At 34.7% G+C, this 17,180-nt stretch overlaps 1 protein-coding gene across 7 annotated transcripts in view; it reads left to right on the top strand.

The window, feature by feature from the left end:
• Window positions 1-16,849, top strand: part of ZFC3H1 (zinc finger C3H1-type containing) — a 64,992-nt gene extending 48,143 nt beyond the window's left edge. For all 7 annotated transcript variants that reach the window (XM_023740833.1, XM_004386450.3, XM_023740832.1 and 4 more), the window contains 13 exons: window positions 417-605; window positions 1,193-1,430; window positions 4,889-4,994; window positions 5,078-5,276; window positions 5,845-5,939; window positions 9,024-9,134; window positions 9,399-9,503; window positions 9,639-9,804; window positions 10,984-11,084; window positions 12,750-12,851; window positions 13,620-13,659; window positions 13,917-13,979; window positions 14,109-16,849. In XM_023740833.1, coding sequence (XP_023596601.1) covers window positions 417-605; window positions 1,193-1,430; window positions 4,889-4,994; window positions 5,078-5,276; window positions 5,845-5,939; window positions 9,024-9,134; window positions 9,399-9,503; window positions 9,639-9,804; window positions 10,984-11,084; window positions 12,750-12,851; window positions 13,620-13,659; window positions 13,917-13,979; window positions 14,109-14,246 — 1,653 coding nt within the window. In that variant the 3' untranslated portion in view covers window positions 14,247-16,849. The remainder of the gene's footprint in view (window positions 1-416; window positions 606-1,192; window positions 1,431-4,888; window positions 4,995-5,077; window positions 5,277-5,844; window positions 5,940-9,023; window positions 9,135-9,398; window positions 9,504-9,638; window positions 9,805-10,983; window positions 11,085-12,749; window positions 12,852-13,619; window positions 13,660-13,916; window positions 13,980-14,108) is intronic.
• The last annotated feature ends 331 nt before the right edge of the window (window positions 16,850-17,180 follow it).

Raw genomic sequence — 17,180 nt, 5'->3', positions numbered from 1 at the left:
ATTAATCCTTTTTTAATTATCTATTTTACCATACTTTCTAATATAAATGCTATTCTCATACTTGTTATACAGTCAAGTCACACACCTAAGCAGTGCAAATTGTATGTAATGGTAAAGACGGACTTTCGGTGATCCATTGTGGTCTTGCTGCCACTTACATATTTATTCAGGGAGAGAAGATACAGGTACACTTGTATTTTTTAGTTTTCATCGGATTCTACTCTCCAACACGTGTTAGAGGGAGAAATCTAGATGGTGGTGCTAGAAGATGGGATCATATCTTTTTTTTCAATTATCCTTTTTGTAGAAATTGAAAATTAAATACGAGACAGTTTCTTAAGGAAATGTGAAAAATCTGTAGTTTTATGATTTATTCTTATAAAGCAGGACTAATGCTATGAAACCTCTTTGGACAGTTTCTGCATCTAGAAAGCACTTTTGAAGAAAAGGATTACGTATGTGAGAGGATGATGGAGTTTCTGATGGGAGCAACCAAACAGGAAACATCAGATACTCTGTCCTTTCAGCTCTTAGAGGCTCTTTTGTTCAGAGTTCAGCTGAACATATTTACTGGAAGATGCCAAAATGCACTTGCAATTTTACAGGTAAACATTTATTATATCATTTATGTGCATCTTGTGAAGAATTTTAAATCATAGGTAGAACTATTTAATGGTAAGGACACAGGCTGTGGATTTGAATCCTTACCTTGCCACTTACTAGTAAGCTGTGTTGCTGGGCAAGTTCGTGACTTTCTTCATCTGCTTAGTGAAGATGATATTTTTAGAGTCTTTATGAGGCTTAAATGAAAATAATGTTTGTCACATACTCACTACATGAACTTCAAGATCCAAACCATCAGGAAAAACATCAGTACATAGTAAAAATCTTCTGTATGTATTTTGTTTGTTTGTTTTTTTACTGTTCTGTCTTATCTCATTAGATTTGGAGTATTGGGTTACTTAAAATGTACAAATAAATTAATCTTTTTTCATTAATTATGTTACAAAACTTCAGTATAGTAAAAAATTGTTTTTTCACTTAAAAAAAAAAGGCTACCAACTAGTATTTAAGAACCACTCCAAAGAAATATAACACTTTTATTCTTCCTTGCCTTTATAGTTGAATCTTATTTTGAATAGGAGTCCATATTTTTAAAAACACTTTCAGATTATTTTTTCATTTTACCTAGAATGCTTTGAAATCTGCTAATGATAGAATAGTAGCTGAATACCTTAAAACAAGTGATCGATGTTTGGCATGGCTAGCCTACATACATCTTATCGAATTCAACATTCTTCCTCCAAAATTGTATGATCCATCTAATGCCAATCCTTCAAGAATTGTTAACACAGAACCATTTGTAATGCCGTGGCATGCAGTTCAAGATGTAAAGACTAATCCTGACATGTTGTTAGCAGTTTTTGAAGGTATGTATAAATGATTATAAATTATTTAGAACATCAACTTACCCATTATTATACTCTTCATAATTAAGTGGAATAAATTTCTATCTATATATTACAGTTTGTAGTTTCATAATTTGTTATGTAGATGCTTAAAAGATTAAGGATTGAATTATCTAAGATGGGCATTGACTGAAAACGAGGCACTGTAGTGCATTGTGTAATTTAAAGAGTTATATAGCCTAGTAAGAAGATAAAATCTATACATTTAACATAATTATTAAATATGCAAGGCCATATAATTGTGTATTAGTAGTCTAAATTATATGCTGTAAGTGAGAGAAGGATCTGTGATTTATAGAATTATATTATATAGGCCATAAACTCAAAGGGAAGAGATTGTTGTAGATTGACATTATCAAGGAAGTCTTCACAGAACAATTGAGAATTAGAACTGGACTTTGAAGCATGGCTGTGATATAACATGGCTGTTGTTGTTGTGTGCCGTAGAGTCGATTCCAACTCATAGTGACCCTATAGGACAGAGTAGAACTGCCCCGTAGGGTTTCCTAGGCTGAAATCTTTAGAGGAGCAGATCACCAGATCTTTTCTCCTGAGGAATGGCTAGTGAGTTTGAACCACCGACCTTTTGGTTAGCAGTAACTTGCTTAACCATTGTGCCATCAGGGCTCCTTTATGGCATAGTGAGCCTCCTCAAATGGCATGGGAACCCTTGTCTTCTTTATCTCTGTTTTTCTCAAGGGTCTATCATGATGTCTGACAACGTACATACTAAGTGCTTAGTAAATGCTTGTTGAATAAACTGTAAAGGAAGGAAAAGAAAGGCATTGCTGTTAGCGGAGCTAAGTAAACAAAAAGCAACAAGTAGATAGGAATTTGTGGGATGGGTTTAAAAAGGGATTGGGAAAAGGGGGAGTCCTTATCAAAGTGAAAATTCTGTGCTGGAGAATTGTAGGAATTAAGCTTGGTAAGTGGAATGATACTAGATTTTCAAGAACTTTGGAAGTATGGTAGACTTGATGGCAGTAGTTCTTCAGGAAAGAAAGAATGTGCTGAAGAGAAACGATACTAGAGGTAGGAAAACCAACCAGGAGCTAATGGCCATAACTGAAACACAAGGAAATTAATCTGGGGAAGGAGAGTATTTGTTAGAGACATCTGAAGTTTTCACATAGAGGTGTGAAGACAGATTAAATGTCAGGGAAGAGGAGAAGGAATAGTCAAAGACGATTTCAGAGTTTTGAGTCTGGGAAAAAGTGTCATTAATAGAAAACTGGCAAGTTGGGAAGGAGACTGGTTTTCGTAGTTGTTGTGTGCCATTGAGTCTATTCTGATTCAGAGTGACCCTACAGGACAAACGTAGAACTGCCCCATAGGGTTTCCTAGGCTGAAATCTTTATAGGAGCAGATTGCCAGGTCTTTTCGTCTGAGGAGCGGCTGGTGGGTTCAAAGCACCGACCTCTTGGTTAGTAACCAAGTGCTTAAGCATTGCACCACCATGCTTCTTTTGATTTTCATAGTAGGACTAGTATTTTTGAATGGTAATTGGTCATCCAAGTGGAAATGCATGTTGGCAGGAGGAAGCAAGAAAGTGGACCTTAAGTGGAAGATTAAGGATAGAGGAATGAATTTGAGAGTTATTTAACATAGAAGTTGTTGTGTTACAAAGTGCTTTACAGTTTTTAATGTGCTCTCACAGTAAATTATTCAGTAGTTGAAGCCATGAGATAATATTTTCTCTTAAGAAATGAAGTTTTAAGAGATTAGCAATAAGGGGCAAAAGGGAGAAAAGAATCAGTGAATGATAAGAAGAGGAAATATAAACAATCTCTTAGAAGCAGAGGCAAGAAGAAATTTAAAAAAGGGGGAAGGAGGAACATTGTCAAATTCTAGGAAGGACATTGTCAAATACTAACTAAATAAAATGAGGATAAAGATAGACTTTTTGGTTTGTTTAGATATAAATCCTTAGTGAACTCCAAGAGTGCAGTTTCAGAATGATGACATTCACTTAAACAGACTCCACAAGTCTGGAAAGTTATTCTTCAGTTGGGCAAGGAAGAAATGATGATAGTCATGCAAAATGAAACAGTGTACTGTTCCACAAAAAGCAGCAGATCAAGTAAATGACTCTTTACAAGGAGAAAAAGGTGTTTTGAAGGAGGACGTAAAGGATCTATTTTAAGGGGAGATATTTAAATGGTTATAAAGCAGGAGAGCAAGGTCTCATTTGAAAGTGTCAAGGAAAGATGAAAAGATACAGTCGATTCCTTCTTATTTGTGGTGGTGGTGGTGGTAGTGTGTGCCGTCAAGTCGGTTCTGACTCATAGCAACCCTGTGAGACAGGTTAGAACTGTCCCATAGTGCTTCTGAGGAGCAAATGGTGGATTTGGACTGCCGACCTTTTGGTTAGCATCGTGAGCTCTTAACCACTTCACCACCAGGTAGTTATGTTATGTAAAGTCACCAGGAGTACTGAATTAGCGAATACTGAACCATTGTTCCTAGGAAAAATACAGGGTTATGTTCCTGCTAGCCTCTGATCACAACCTTTTTGTTGACGGATCAGTACATAACTTCATTTTAGGTGTGTTTCTGTTTAAAGACATTATTTAATGTAGTTGTTTCATAAACATTGAACTCAACGACCAATAGCACTGTATCTCATGCCTGAATGAAGTTTACCTAACACATGTATTTTTTCTGTAAAGCACATTACAGCATTCTTGCACTTAGGAACACTAGACAGCCCTTCGCCACTACACTTGGGGACCACTTTAAACAGCAAAATCACCAGCATAAAACACAAACATAGGAGCTGAAACAAGAAGGCAGAGATTTGCGTTGTTTGACCATATCTGGGAACACGCTTGTCACAAGTATGGTACCTGCAAATAATGAGGATTGATTATATTCATTCTTTTAATTTTTTGAGATGCACTTTAAGGAATTTAGGATAAATGCAGAGACATTTGTTTAAGTGAAAACATTGTTAGATGCAAGAGCTCGTATTGGATGATTTTATTCTTACTAGGAAAGTGAGGGTAAGTGATTTAATTTTAGGATTGGAGATACCTGTAATACCTCCTTTGGGTTCAAACAGTTGCCATCAAGTTGATTCCAACTCGTGGTGACCCTATGTGGAGAGTAGAACTGCTCCATAGAGTTTTAAAGGCTGTGACCCTTAGGAAGCAGATCACCAGGACTTTCTTCCAGGTTCCTCTGGGTAGGTTCAAACTGGCAAACTTTCAGCTAGTAGTTGAGTGCTTAATTGATTGTGCCACCCAGAGATTTCTTCCTTTGGGTATAATGGAGGTATTTTGGGAGTTCAGTAAAGATGAGTAAGGTGATGGTCAAGCAAAGGAATTGCCCATTTTTTCCCACTGTTCTCTTAGAATTAAATAACACAGTAAAGTATTCATGTTATGTTTGATTCATGTTGTTGTAATGTTTTTGGATAGATGGGGTGAAAGCTTGTACAGATGAGAGCCTTACTGTTGAGGAAAGAACAGAGGTCTGTCTTCCACTTTATACAAACATGATTGCTCTGCACCAGCTTCTAGAGAGGTAAAACTTAAATGACCAGCAATTAACCCTGTATTTAAAACTGATCGTTTTATGTGATGAGACATTTTCTTTTTCTTGTTAAGGTATGAAGATGCAATAAAACTTTGTAAATGTTTATTGGAATCTTGTCCCGTGAACTGTCAGTTGTTGGAAACCCTTGTTGCTTTATACTTGCAAACAAATCAGCAGGACAAAGCCAGGGCAGTGTGGCTTACTGCATTTGAAAAAAATCCTCAGAATGCAGAAGTTTTTTATCATATGTGCAAATTGTTCATCTTGCAGGTAAAAAATGACTCATAATTCTTAAATATGATGTTATTATGTTTTATATTTTCTTATTCATCCTTGAAGACATTTCAGACATCAGCCTCTTCTGGAAACTCTTCCTGATACTTTTACCCTTTGTATAATGTATTAGGTATTCCTTCTGTCTCTGCCACAATACCTTGTGCATAGTTCTACCATTGCGCTTATTATGTTACTCTGCAATTTTGTTTGTAGCTGCTTTATATGCTAGACTAAGAACTCCTTGAAGGCAGGGACTGTGCCTTACTCATATTTTGAGCGCCTACACCTACCACAGTGCAAAACATGTAATAGAAGCTTAATAGATATAATTGTTGGATGAAATTGAGCCTGTGGTGGTATTGTTAAACTATTCAGTGGTTAATCAAACTTAACCTAGTGATGTAGGATATGAAAGTTAACTGAATGTGTCCCAAACTCTTCCACCCTACCCTCCAAGAAGACTTAATCTAATCAGTAATTTTGGGGGGCTTTTCCTTCCTTGAAGTATTTTAATTAAACATTGTAAGCCTGATGTATATCCCCCCTCCCTTTTTATAAACAGAATCGAGGCGATAATCTTCTTCCATTTTTACGGAAATTTATTGCATCCTTCTTTAAACCTGAGTTTGAGAACTATAGTAACTTGGATCTGTTTCGGTAAGTTGGTAGAACTCTTAATTTGTAGAGGATGGAGAATAATATAGTTCATTGGAAAGATTACAATTATTTTGTGGATTGATTCATTTTAGACTGATTTTATACTTGAAACACTCCTTTACACAACCATTATGAGGGCAATAGAATTTAAAGAAATGAAGGCAAAATGTAAGATGCTTTGCATTCTTAGGATTAAAGACACTATACGTATAAGAAGGGTTATACTAACAATGTGATAACTCATTTTCCTTTTACTTTATTGTTAATGTTGTTGATTCCAGCACTTAGTACTGTATCAACTAATTATTGTAAGATGATCTCAGTGATTTTTAAAAAAATGATTTACTTCTTTGGTGATCTAAAGTGAATGTAAATAGGATGCTTTTTTCCTTTTTTCATTCTAAAGGGAACGGCTCTAGCCTCTGAAATGTTGTTGAGTGAGAAGTTTGAAGAATTTTTTCTCAACTATCAGTTTCTCGGTAGCTTATGTAGAACTCTGTATTTACTGCCTTCATTTGCTTTGGTGAGAGTTCTTGTTCCAGTAAGAGGCCACAGCAGATTGTGAAGCGTGATTGGGGGGCATAGAGCTTTAAAATTCTCTTCCCTTTCTCCTTATCTCTCTGCAGGGGCTAGCAAACTATTTTTCTTAAGGGTGAGATAGTAAATGTTTTAATCTTGCAGGCTATGTGGTGCTTGTCACTAGTACCCAACTATGCTGTTGTAGAGAGAAAGCAGTTACAGTCAGTATGTAAATGAATAGGTGTGGCTGTGTTCCCAGTAAAACTTCATTTATAAAAATAGGCAGAGTTTGGTGACCTGAAGTAAAACAGCATCAAAAGGAAAATGTTTTCTCATGACATACTCTTATTTTATGTTAGGAAGAACTGAGAGAAGGAAGACCTAAGCTGAGTATCTCCTAAAAAAATTTCTTGCGTAAAATACTGATCATAAACCAAGATAAAATCTTGGTTTACTGTTTGCAGATTTGTTGCTGGCAAAATATTTTCCTAAGATCCCCTCCCCCACCCCGTATTAGCAATGTTATAGAAAAACAGATTTTTTAGATTAACCCACTTTCTGTTAAGTCAGTGGTCTACCCACTCCAAAATTTTCTCTGAACATGACGGTTTTGAGATTTAGCAAAAAAGTTTGGGGTCACTATTCCTTCCCAGACGTGAATCTTTTCATCTGTCCTCTTATGGTAGCCAGTTTATTGACATAATAATTTTAGTACCTTTCCTGCTTCATTCATCTAGATTAATATCTCAAGATTAATTAGAAAATAATAATTTTAAATGCCAATAAAGAATTTAACTATCCTATGAGGATTTAGAGATTGTTCAGCTTCCTCATGCTCACCTCCCTTGCTTAAATTTTATTGCTTTACTTCTCAAACTCAGGCGGAAGGACCAATCTAAGGCTGAACCAAACTCATTACATACTTGTTGGTTCTGGTCTTCCCTTGGGCATGGAGGTAATTAGTTTAGTTTAAAAGAAGATGTTGCCAGTTTCTGCCTTGATAACTAATCAGAGATCTTCTTGATGCCAGGTTAATTACGCAGAATAAACAGTGTCAATAAAAATTTGAAAATGGGCTGCCTCTAGTTAATCTGTTCATTGTTCACTAAATCATCCTGCCTTATTAAATTCTTTTGTGAGAATAGTCATAATTCACTAAGAGTTAGGAGAAAAAGTACCCTGTGCTTATTTTATTTGGACAGTGCTGAAGATCTTGTTTACACAAAGAGTGTGAATATCTGTTAATTTAGGAAGTCTTTTTTGAGTCAAATGTTAGGAGAAAGGCAATAAGTGAGATAATTTTTGGCATTGTCATACTTACTGTATATTGATAAAATTTTTTAAATTTATAAATTTAGCTGAAGTTTATTAATAGGGGAAACCAGAGTGTTCTTAATAGATTCAAATTATTATTTTTTTGTTTCATGAATAGAAATTATACAGCAAGTATACTTACAACTGTGACATTTACCTAAAGTTGAATTCAGTCGGCTCCTTTTCTATGTGATGTTTAATATAAAGACAACAAACAGAAAGAGCTAGATTAGATAATTTTCATATGTTTCAAATCAATTGGAAATTAAATGAGTAACCAGAAAAGTTTCCTTGGTGATTTCATTCACTTTACTGAAGTTAGCCTAGGGATTATAGAATTTTACATAGATTAGAAGTCATCTCTTCTGAGCCACCTCAGTTTTCAGTTGAGGAAACTAAAATCCTTAGAAGTTAAGTAATTAACTCATGGTTATATAGCTAGTTACAGCAAAGTCAGGATTACCATCTGACTTCTAGATGTCCCATCTTCTTCCCTTTCTTGTGTTTTTCCTCCATACAGCCTCTCTAATCCATTAAAACTTATTCTCTTGAAATCATTTTTAAATCCAAGGTAAGCAGTTATACTAGATTGTCATTTTAGAGATCAATGTCTTTCCTTTAAAAACATCGTTCCTCAAGATGTTGGTAAGTATTACACACACACTCACATACAGATTCAAATACATTGGGGGGAAACTGAATTAGTCAAAGTCAAATAGATATCTTTATTGATTGACTTCTTATAGCCTTTATTTAACAAGTGCTTATGGACAAATATGCCATAGGATACATTCTGATATCATGTCTAAAATTAAACCTGTAGTGGTATGTATGTATGTATGCATGTATGCATATGAGATTGTTTCCAGATAACAGGTTTTGTAAATCTTTATTTTATAGGAAAGTACAGATATATGGGAAGGTTTTAGATACTTTGGTATTCTCATATATTGTTTTCGATTTTAATTAGGTTTAATTAGATGATTATGGAGGTTTATTTAATTTGGGGGATATGATAAAAAATTCATTTTAGGAAAGGAGTCATGTAGGTATAAAATAATAGAATTCTGAGTAAATATATGATCCTAGAGATGTGACCGTAGAAGTATGGTATACAGATGAACATAAAGTTTCATTACTTTTTAAAATATTTCAAGGAAATTTGAATTGGAACTGAGATTCTTTTTTTTAACCATTATTAATCCACGTGTGCATAGGCATAATTTCAAACAATATTTGCTTTTTTTTCAGGTATCTCTTAAATATCCCAGGACCACTTGACATTCCAGCCCATTTATGTAAAGAGAATTTTAATGATGAAATGTTTAACCACCAAATCCCTTACTTGTGGCTGATTTACTGGTGAGACATTATCTTCTGTGGAAAGATGTTGCATACTCGGCTTACATTTTTTATTACTGATTTACACTGTGTTCAAGTTAACATCATGTTAAAGTCTGTGAAGCAAAATCGAAAGGATGTTCAAGTTTAGTACATATTGAAGAAAGATAAAAGGGAAGATTTAATTGCGCTAATATCTATAATGTTTAAAATACACTTCGTGATTCCTTTACCTAATAGAATTGAACTGTTGACGGCTAACATTTTCCTTCATTTTTTAAACAGCCTTTGTCATCCTCTTCAATCAAGTATTAAAGAGACAGGGGAGGCTTATGAGGCAGCATTAGGGGTGGCCATGAGATCTGATATAGTACAGAAGATTTGGATGGAGTAAGTTTAGTTCTTCCTAATAAGAATGGGATTTTGAAAAAAGGGGATATAGTGGAAAAAGGGGGTGATCAACTCTCTTGGTGAGAGATACTGGCTTGCTTATTCTAAATTATCACAATATTTTTCTTTTGGCAGTTATCTTACCTTTGCCAATAATAGAGCTGCTGGATCCAGAAACAAAGTCCAAGAATTCAAAATTTTTACTGATTTAGTGAATAGATGTTTGATTACAGTCCCTGCCCGATATCCCATTCCTTTTAGCAGTGCTGATTATTGGTCCAACTATGAATTTCATAATAGGGTAAGAACTTAAAACTTCATTTATGTATTTTTTTAGATGTTTGTACAAAGCTAGGGCCTTAAATGACAGTAAAACTCCTATTTTATAGATCAAGAGAGCTTATCCTAGAACCACTTTCCTAGCGTTTTTTATTCTTGACCATGTTTCTTATTTAGCTCTTGAAAGTCTAGGAACAGAGCTGTAATTTGTGGCAAACATTTGTTCTTTAAGGCTCTATTAGGATGAAGTATGCATAGGATTGTGTTTTATTTAAGAAAATATTCTTCGTCCTCTGAAGTGAAAGAAGTTAGAATTCATTTTAAGAGATATATGATGGTATATATTGGAGTAATTGCCAATGTTTTTGAATATTTCCACTTGATGAAAGAGTATGCTTGAGTAGTTAAACGTTTTACTGAATGAAAAATGTTGTAACTTAAAAATAAATAAGAATAGACTTATATAGTGTAGTGGATGTTTTTGTTAATATTTTTGCCAAGGAAATATGGGTTTACACAGAGCATAAAAAGGTAAAATCAAATGCCATTTAGAATTTCAAAAGTAGAATCTGACCGATGATATATTTATAAGGTTATTTTATAGGTAATGAAGCAAAGATGTTTGTTTTTAATTTATTTTCAGAGACCTCCTTAAACCATTCATTCAGTGCAATATAGACTAAAGCTTCTTTTGTGTGTGTGTGTGTGTGTGTGTGTGTATACATATATATATATGTTTTGGTTTTTTGGTGGGGTGGTTTTGTTGCTTATCGGCATAACCAATTATTATGCTTTGTACTTCTATGCCATTCTTTATCCCAGGATCTCAAACCACTTTATGGACATTAAGTCATTTACACACGGGCATTCCATGAGCAAGATGTGGCAGGTATTATTAGCCCTATAACTTGCCCAGCTATACAGCAAGTAAAGGTAGACTCAGGAATGAAATCCCGGACTCCTGGCTTCTTGTCAGTGTTTCTCAGTCCATGGCTCTCATCACTAGACCATATTTCCTAATTCATATCTGGAAAGTCACTAATATAATTAATGGTAGGAACTGTAACTCACAGCATCGTACATTATTATAATTTATACATTCATGTCTTAAAGACCATTTTGGTTTTCTCATTGAAGCGCATAGGTAATTGGGTTTCACATTTTTTGTTGCATTCATTTTTTCCCCCCTCAACCTTTACAGGTTATTTTCTTTTATTTGAGCTGTGTTCCAAAGACCCAGCATTCAAAAACCTTGGAACGGTTTTGCTCAATTATGCCAACTAATTCTGGACTTGCGCTGAGGTAAGAAAAAATAAAATTCTTTTCGTCTTCTGTTCAGTAGTATAGGCTCTTTATATAAAATTATTCTTGAAAACTTGGTAAGAACAGTCTTTCTTTCCACTGTTTCCTCACTGATATATACACTTTGTTTTCAGCATTATTATATAATATTTAGCTACAAAAGCTACAAAAATCTATAAAAATCAGATCACTTCATAAAACTGTGCAGGTTATAGGGGGCAAATAATTCAAGTAAGTTTACCTGTGTTCCCTGAGCACACACCAGCTATCCTTAGCACATGTATTATAAGCAGTAACTGTGTTTTACATGGAATGGGAATATTGCTTAAAAGGTTTTTAAAGTGTTACAGAGATAGTAGCCAACTACATATATTCTCATTACTCAGACTTATTTTACATAGATCAGTAAACCAGAAAAAACCAAACTCGTTGCCATTGAGTCGATTCTGATTCATAGCAACCCTATAGGACAGAGTAGAATGTCCCATACGGTTTCCAAGGAGTGCCTGGTGGATTCGAACTGCTGACCACAAAGATCAGTAGTTCTCAAATATTAGCATACTTCAGAATCTCCTGGGATGCTCATTAAAAATGCAGATTCCTGAGTTTGAGCCCTCAAACCACATTTGAGAAACATTGATCTAGGGATTTTATACAATGAGTTACAAGGAGGTCTGAGAGTTTTTTTCTCTGCTGTGGCAGAGTATAAATGCATTTTGACCCTCAAATATTGTTCTTTTTAATTTAAAAAGGCACCCTGAAAGTCTGAAATATATTATGCTATCAACTGCGTATGCTTTGGCTTCCACTTTTATAGTCATTCCCACTGCATCAATTGTGTCTTATGAATATAAGCTTGTTTTATGAATTGTAAGGTGCCTAAACTATTTATCAGATAGTCCTTTTTCTTTTAAAATGTTTACATTCCACTTAGAACGTATGTGGGAAAATCCCATGAGATTGAAAAAATTCAGAGGCCTAAAGCTGTGATAAAAATAGCCATAGTGTTTTTATAATAAAAATTCTGAGTAAGCATACTAATCTGCAGAAGTTAATAAATAAAAACATTTACATTGTAAAACATCATCCTTGATAAAATTTGTGATACAGAAAATGTAGTATTTTGACTGGCTTCTATTTTATGGATATTTTGGAATATAGGTAGTTTAATTGTTGGTTTTGTTGATAAATCCCCACGTTTGTATTTTGATACTTTCTTCTTATTTCCTTGTGGTCATACTTGTCTTTTTTTCCACTGGAATAGAGAACTTAATGATTAATCACTGTACTTAATGTTTTAGTTCAAGAAATATTCAAAATTAAGCGTACTTTGTTTAATAAAGAAAAATACTAGGAAATTGCATTAATATATCAAGTCATCATTTTAGAAAATAAGGGGAGAGTTGTTTGGAGAGAATAGTATCCTTTAGGAATACATGGGCCATATTTTAGTTTGCTGAAGATGAGCATAGGTCATGACTGGACTTCCTGCCAGTTTGACATATTCTTGTCCCCAAGATCATTTTTGTAAGAGGCATTCTACAAATGCTTGCTGTATAGCCTTGATGGAATTTAAATGTCCAAAAATTATACCTCAACAAACATTCTGTTTGGGATTCCCTACACTTGCAATGCTTTGTTCATTTTCCTGAATGTACTTTACAGGCTACTTCAACATGAATGGGAAGAGAGCAATGTTCAGATTCTGAAACTTCAAGCCAAGATGTTTACATATAATATCCCAACATGCCTGGCCACCTGGAAAATGTAATGCAACAATAATGTACATGTTTTTATAGCTTTGCTTTTATTTATAAGATTTGCTCCAGACAGGTAAATCTGAAATGACATCTAATTTCTTCCCCCTTGGGCAGATCTCTACTCTAAGTTAGATTTGGTTTTGGTACTTGCTGAGGTTTTATACCAAGAGTGAATGAGTGCTCAGTAACAATTGCCTCTAAAAGTAAAAATGATAGACTTTTAATTTTCCTTGAAGGAGAACAATTAGATAATACTACTGCTATCAAACAAAACATATCTGCTATATATGTTTTAAGACTATCTCTTTTGAAATGTGGGGTTACCCCCACCATAGTCTGATTACTTCTTTCTTTTGAAGGTGTTAGTGCCAGGTTTTTTGTTTTTTGTTTTTTTTTTTAACATTTTATTATGTCTTAGGTGAAAGTTTACACAGCAAATTAGTTTCCCATTCAACACTTCATACACAAATTGTTCGGTGACATTGGTTGCTATCCCCACAATGCAGGTATTTTTCACTAGTAATTATGAGTGGTTTTTTTCATGAAATTTATCTATGTTCAAATCACTGGTCTGTTTTTATTCTTGTAAAGTTGATAAAAATTGTTGAATTTTTCTTTTCACTGTAGGTTACCCTCCTTGGAAGTTTAGCCTGTTACTTTCAGGAAGTTTTGTACTCAGATTCCCACAGTCAGTATTCTGCCAGTGGTGGTATCTCATTTTTTTCAAAGATATATAAATTTTCTTTTCCTTTTTCTATATTCCTTTTTATCTTAGAGCCATTGCTGCTGAGATTGTTCTAAAGGGACAAAGAGAGGTAAGCCATCACTGAATATCAGATGGGTCATATTTTTAAGCTATTCTGCCCCTTTTGTGACTTTTCAATTTAAAAGGATTAAAGCATAAAAGTTATCATTCTGAGAACTCTAAATATTTGGAAACTCCAAAACCCAACTTAATCATTTTGTCTTGAATGTTACTATATTGTGAAATACTGTTCTCTAAACAGTTAGGATTACGAAGGTGTTTTTCATTGTGTTTCCTGATAGAATTGTGTGTATATCTATCTTATAGGTCCACCGTTTATATCAGAGAGCCTTACAGAAGTTACCTCTTTGTGCATCACTGTGGAAAGATGTAATGCTTTTTATCTTTTATTTCATCTTGAAGTTTTCCTATAAATTTTCTGCATGTGCCATATCCATTGATGTGGTAATGCTCAGACTTTAGCTAAATCTTACTTATATGCTTCCCTGTCTTTTACAGCAACTCTTGTTTGAAGCATCAGAAGGAGGTAAAACTGATAACCTGAGAAAACTAGTTTCCAAGTGCCAAGAGATTGGAGTCAGCCTAAATGAGCTCTTAAATTTAAACAGTAACAAAACAGAAAGCAAGAATCACTGAACACTGGGTACAGTCAGTTCTAAGTCCTTATAATAATTGCCAAAGTTATTTGAATGATCCTTCAAGATTAGGCTGATCCCTGGCTAAGGTCTGTGTAAGGCAGACAAACATTGATCATATCAAGTCCCCTACAATATTCTATCCTCAAAACCGGAAGCAATGAACATAACCTTCTTCAGTTGGATAAATGAACTTCCTGTTTGGCCTGCTTCTGGGCCCAGCCAGATTCTCATAACATCATGTACGTAAGTATAGTTCCTCAAAGTGACTGACATTTATTTTCATTTTGTTTTCGTTTTTATTTTATACTTTTCGCCCTTTATGTTGTACTATTCCTGATTCACTTGACACTCTCTGATGCCTGAGAGATTCTTGTTTGGGGTTTAATTTCTAGGGCTGTGTTTACAGTAAAAAGCCAGGCAGTCCCTTTTGATTCTTCCTTTTTAAATCTTTTGAGATTCTTTATTTCAGGATTTAAAACTTTTAAGCAGTCCATCTTAAGGAAAGTGTAACTGCCAAGGCCACAAGTCTGCTAGTTGCACTTGAATTGCTCTAACAGGGTTGTTTATTGCCCTTTCTACGTTCTGGACTCCTTGCTGAGACTGTTTAACTTGAAGATAAAAGAAACTATTGCAAATGCCAGTGCATCAGAACCTAAGAGTGGTCAAATATTATGTGCAATTTTTTTGTAAAGAAATTTTAATTTATAATAAAGTTTAACAGTTTAAAGAACAGTTAATATTTGAACTGCTTTGTATTGAAATACTACTTTGTAGTATTAAAATTGTTTATATACAAAATATTTTGACTATAAGCTAACTTTTTTTTTTTAAATGTTGCTGTCTTTATTCACTTTTCACACTGGTGGGAAAGGGTTGAAATAGAAAGTATGGTTAGTCACCATAACTATATCAGTATTTGCTTACACTGAACCTACTTTCATATAAAGAAAACTTCAGTGAATTTTATTATAATTGTGATAAAATATACATAACCAAACATTTACCAGTTCAGTTTTTGCATGTGTTGTTCAGTGGCATGATTATATTCTTCTTCTTGTGCAACCATTATCACTATTCTTTTCCAAAATACTCCCCGACCATTCAGTGACTTTTTAATTCTTGAGAAGGTAGGTCTTATTCTGTTTTGAGGACAGTGAACAGTTAGGTTTACATTACCATTAAATTCCTTATTCTCAAAACCACAGTCTTTAGAAGGTGCCTTCCAACTGTAGTTTGAATGGTTTGCTTAGTGACATGCTGTGGTATGAACGTATCAAGATGACCAAATATAAAGGAGACCTTGCTTTTTTTTTGTTTGTTTTTTTTGTTTTGTTTTCTCTTCTTTAATCTATATTGGGCTGTTTGCACTTGGCAGAAAAAATTGTCAATGACACACATACTGCCACAAATCTGGTCTTAAAGACATGCAATCTGATAATGAAGGCAGAGGAGCAGGCCTATGAAATGGTAGACAAACTTGTACATCTTTACAAGAGTACTTGGCATTGGTATATGCAGGGTTTCACTCAGGTGGTGCATACAACTCCAGGGGTACAGCCATGCAGGCTGTACACCGTAACAATTCCAGGGGTCACCATTCACATGTCTCCTGTGGTCATACAGGTAGGGGCCCTAGCATATGTTGGGTAGCTGCTTCCTTTTTGATCAGTTGTCATATTGCTGTTTAAAATCATGAAGCTGTCTTATAAAAGTTACGTGCCTTAAAGATTCCCTCTTAGGTCACCTTTTCTTCCTCTGTATTTACAAACTAACCTCCACATAAAAATAGCAAACACTGCTTAAGAGCTAGTTATATGCTCCTGACATCTTTCCATATTCAGTTTTACTTGTTTTTAATGAAGTGCTTTTCAGCAGGTAATAGTTAAAATATTAAACAAAACTTTGGGTTAAAGCTGATACGGTTATTACCGTAACATGAATATAATATTGTACTGATTAACTAAAATTTTACTTTGGACAGAGTACTGTCATATGGTGGGAAAAGCCTAGTCATGGAGAACTGTGATTCCTCACACCACCACTTCCACCATCCCGGGACGGGGGGCGGGGGCGGAAACACAACAAAAGAGGCTTTTTATCTCTGATAAAGGAATTGGAGTGGCAGATTGCAGTGTATATTTATGTTTTTTTGTTCATTTTAGAGAACATAGCCTAATATTTCTATTTGCCTTTTAACGGAAAGTGGACCTTGTAACATTGTTGTCCCTGAGTTATCTAAGGCGGTTTGCTTTCAATTAAAGAGCGTATAAACCTGCATCATAAAGCAAGCAAGAATCTCCAGGTGCAACATCTAAGAGCTAAAAGCACTAAGCAGACAAGCAAAACAGGTGATTAAGACAGACAACAAATATAGAGGGACTTTATTGAAGATTGTAGTTCAAATATTTATTTTGTTCACGGCTGTTGAAAAAGTAGGAACATGTGGTTAGAATGTTCAAAGCAGAGCCAGTATTCTTGGTTAAAGCTGTCAGGTGTTCACAGAAAAGTCATAATTTCCTTAAATTTCCTTTTATATCTATGTGTTAACATTAGTGTGAGGTAACAAAAAAAAAAAAACAAACCCATTGCTGTTGAGTTGATTCCAACTCATAGTGACACGGTAGGACAGGGTAGAACTGCCCTATAAGGTTTCCAAGGAGCAGCTGGTAGATTCAAACTGCCAGCCTTTTGGTTAGGAGTCAAGCTGTTAACCACTGTGCCATCAGGGTTCTGGGGGGAATGATAGGGAAATATAATTTTGGTGACTTTTGGGGTTTGGAGAGTATGCCTGCAAAAGTATCATTGCCCCTCAGTGCAAATTAACAGTAATTATTATACAAAGTAATTTGGAACAAGAGCTGTTCAAGAAAAGGCAGACTTCTAATGTTTCTGATATTGTTTCTTTTTTGTTTCTCACAATTGGGTCTATATC

Source organism: Trichechus manatus, unplaced genomic scaffold, assembly GCF_000243295.1.
Source record: "Trichechus manatus latirostris isolate Lorelei unplaced genomic scaffold, TriManLat1.0 scaffold00164, whole genome shotgun sequence".
NCBI lineage: Eukaryota > Metazoa > Chordata > Mammalia > Sirenia > Trichechidae > Trichechus > Trichechus manatus.
This window is presented reverse-complemented; position numbering and strand designations above follow the sequence as displayed.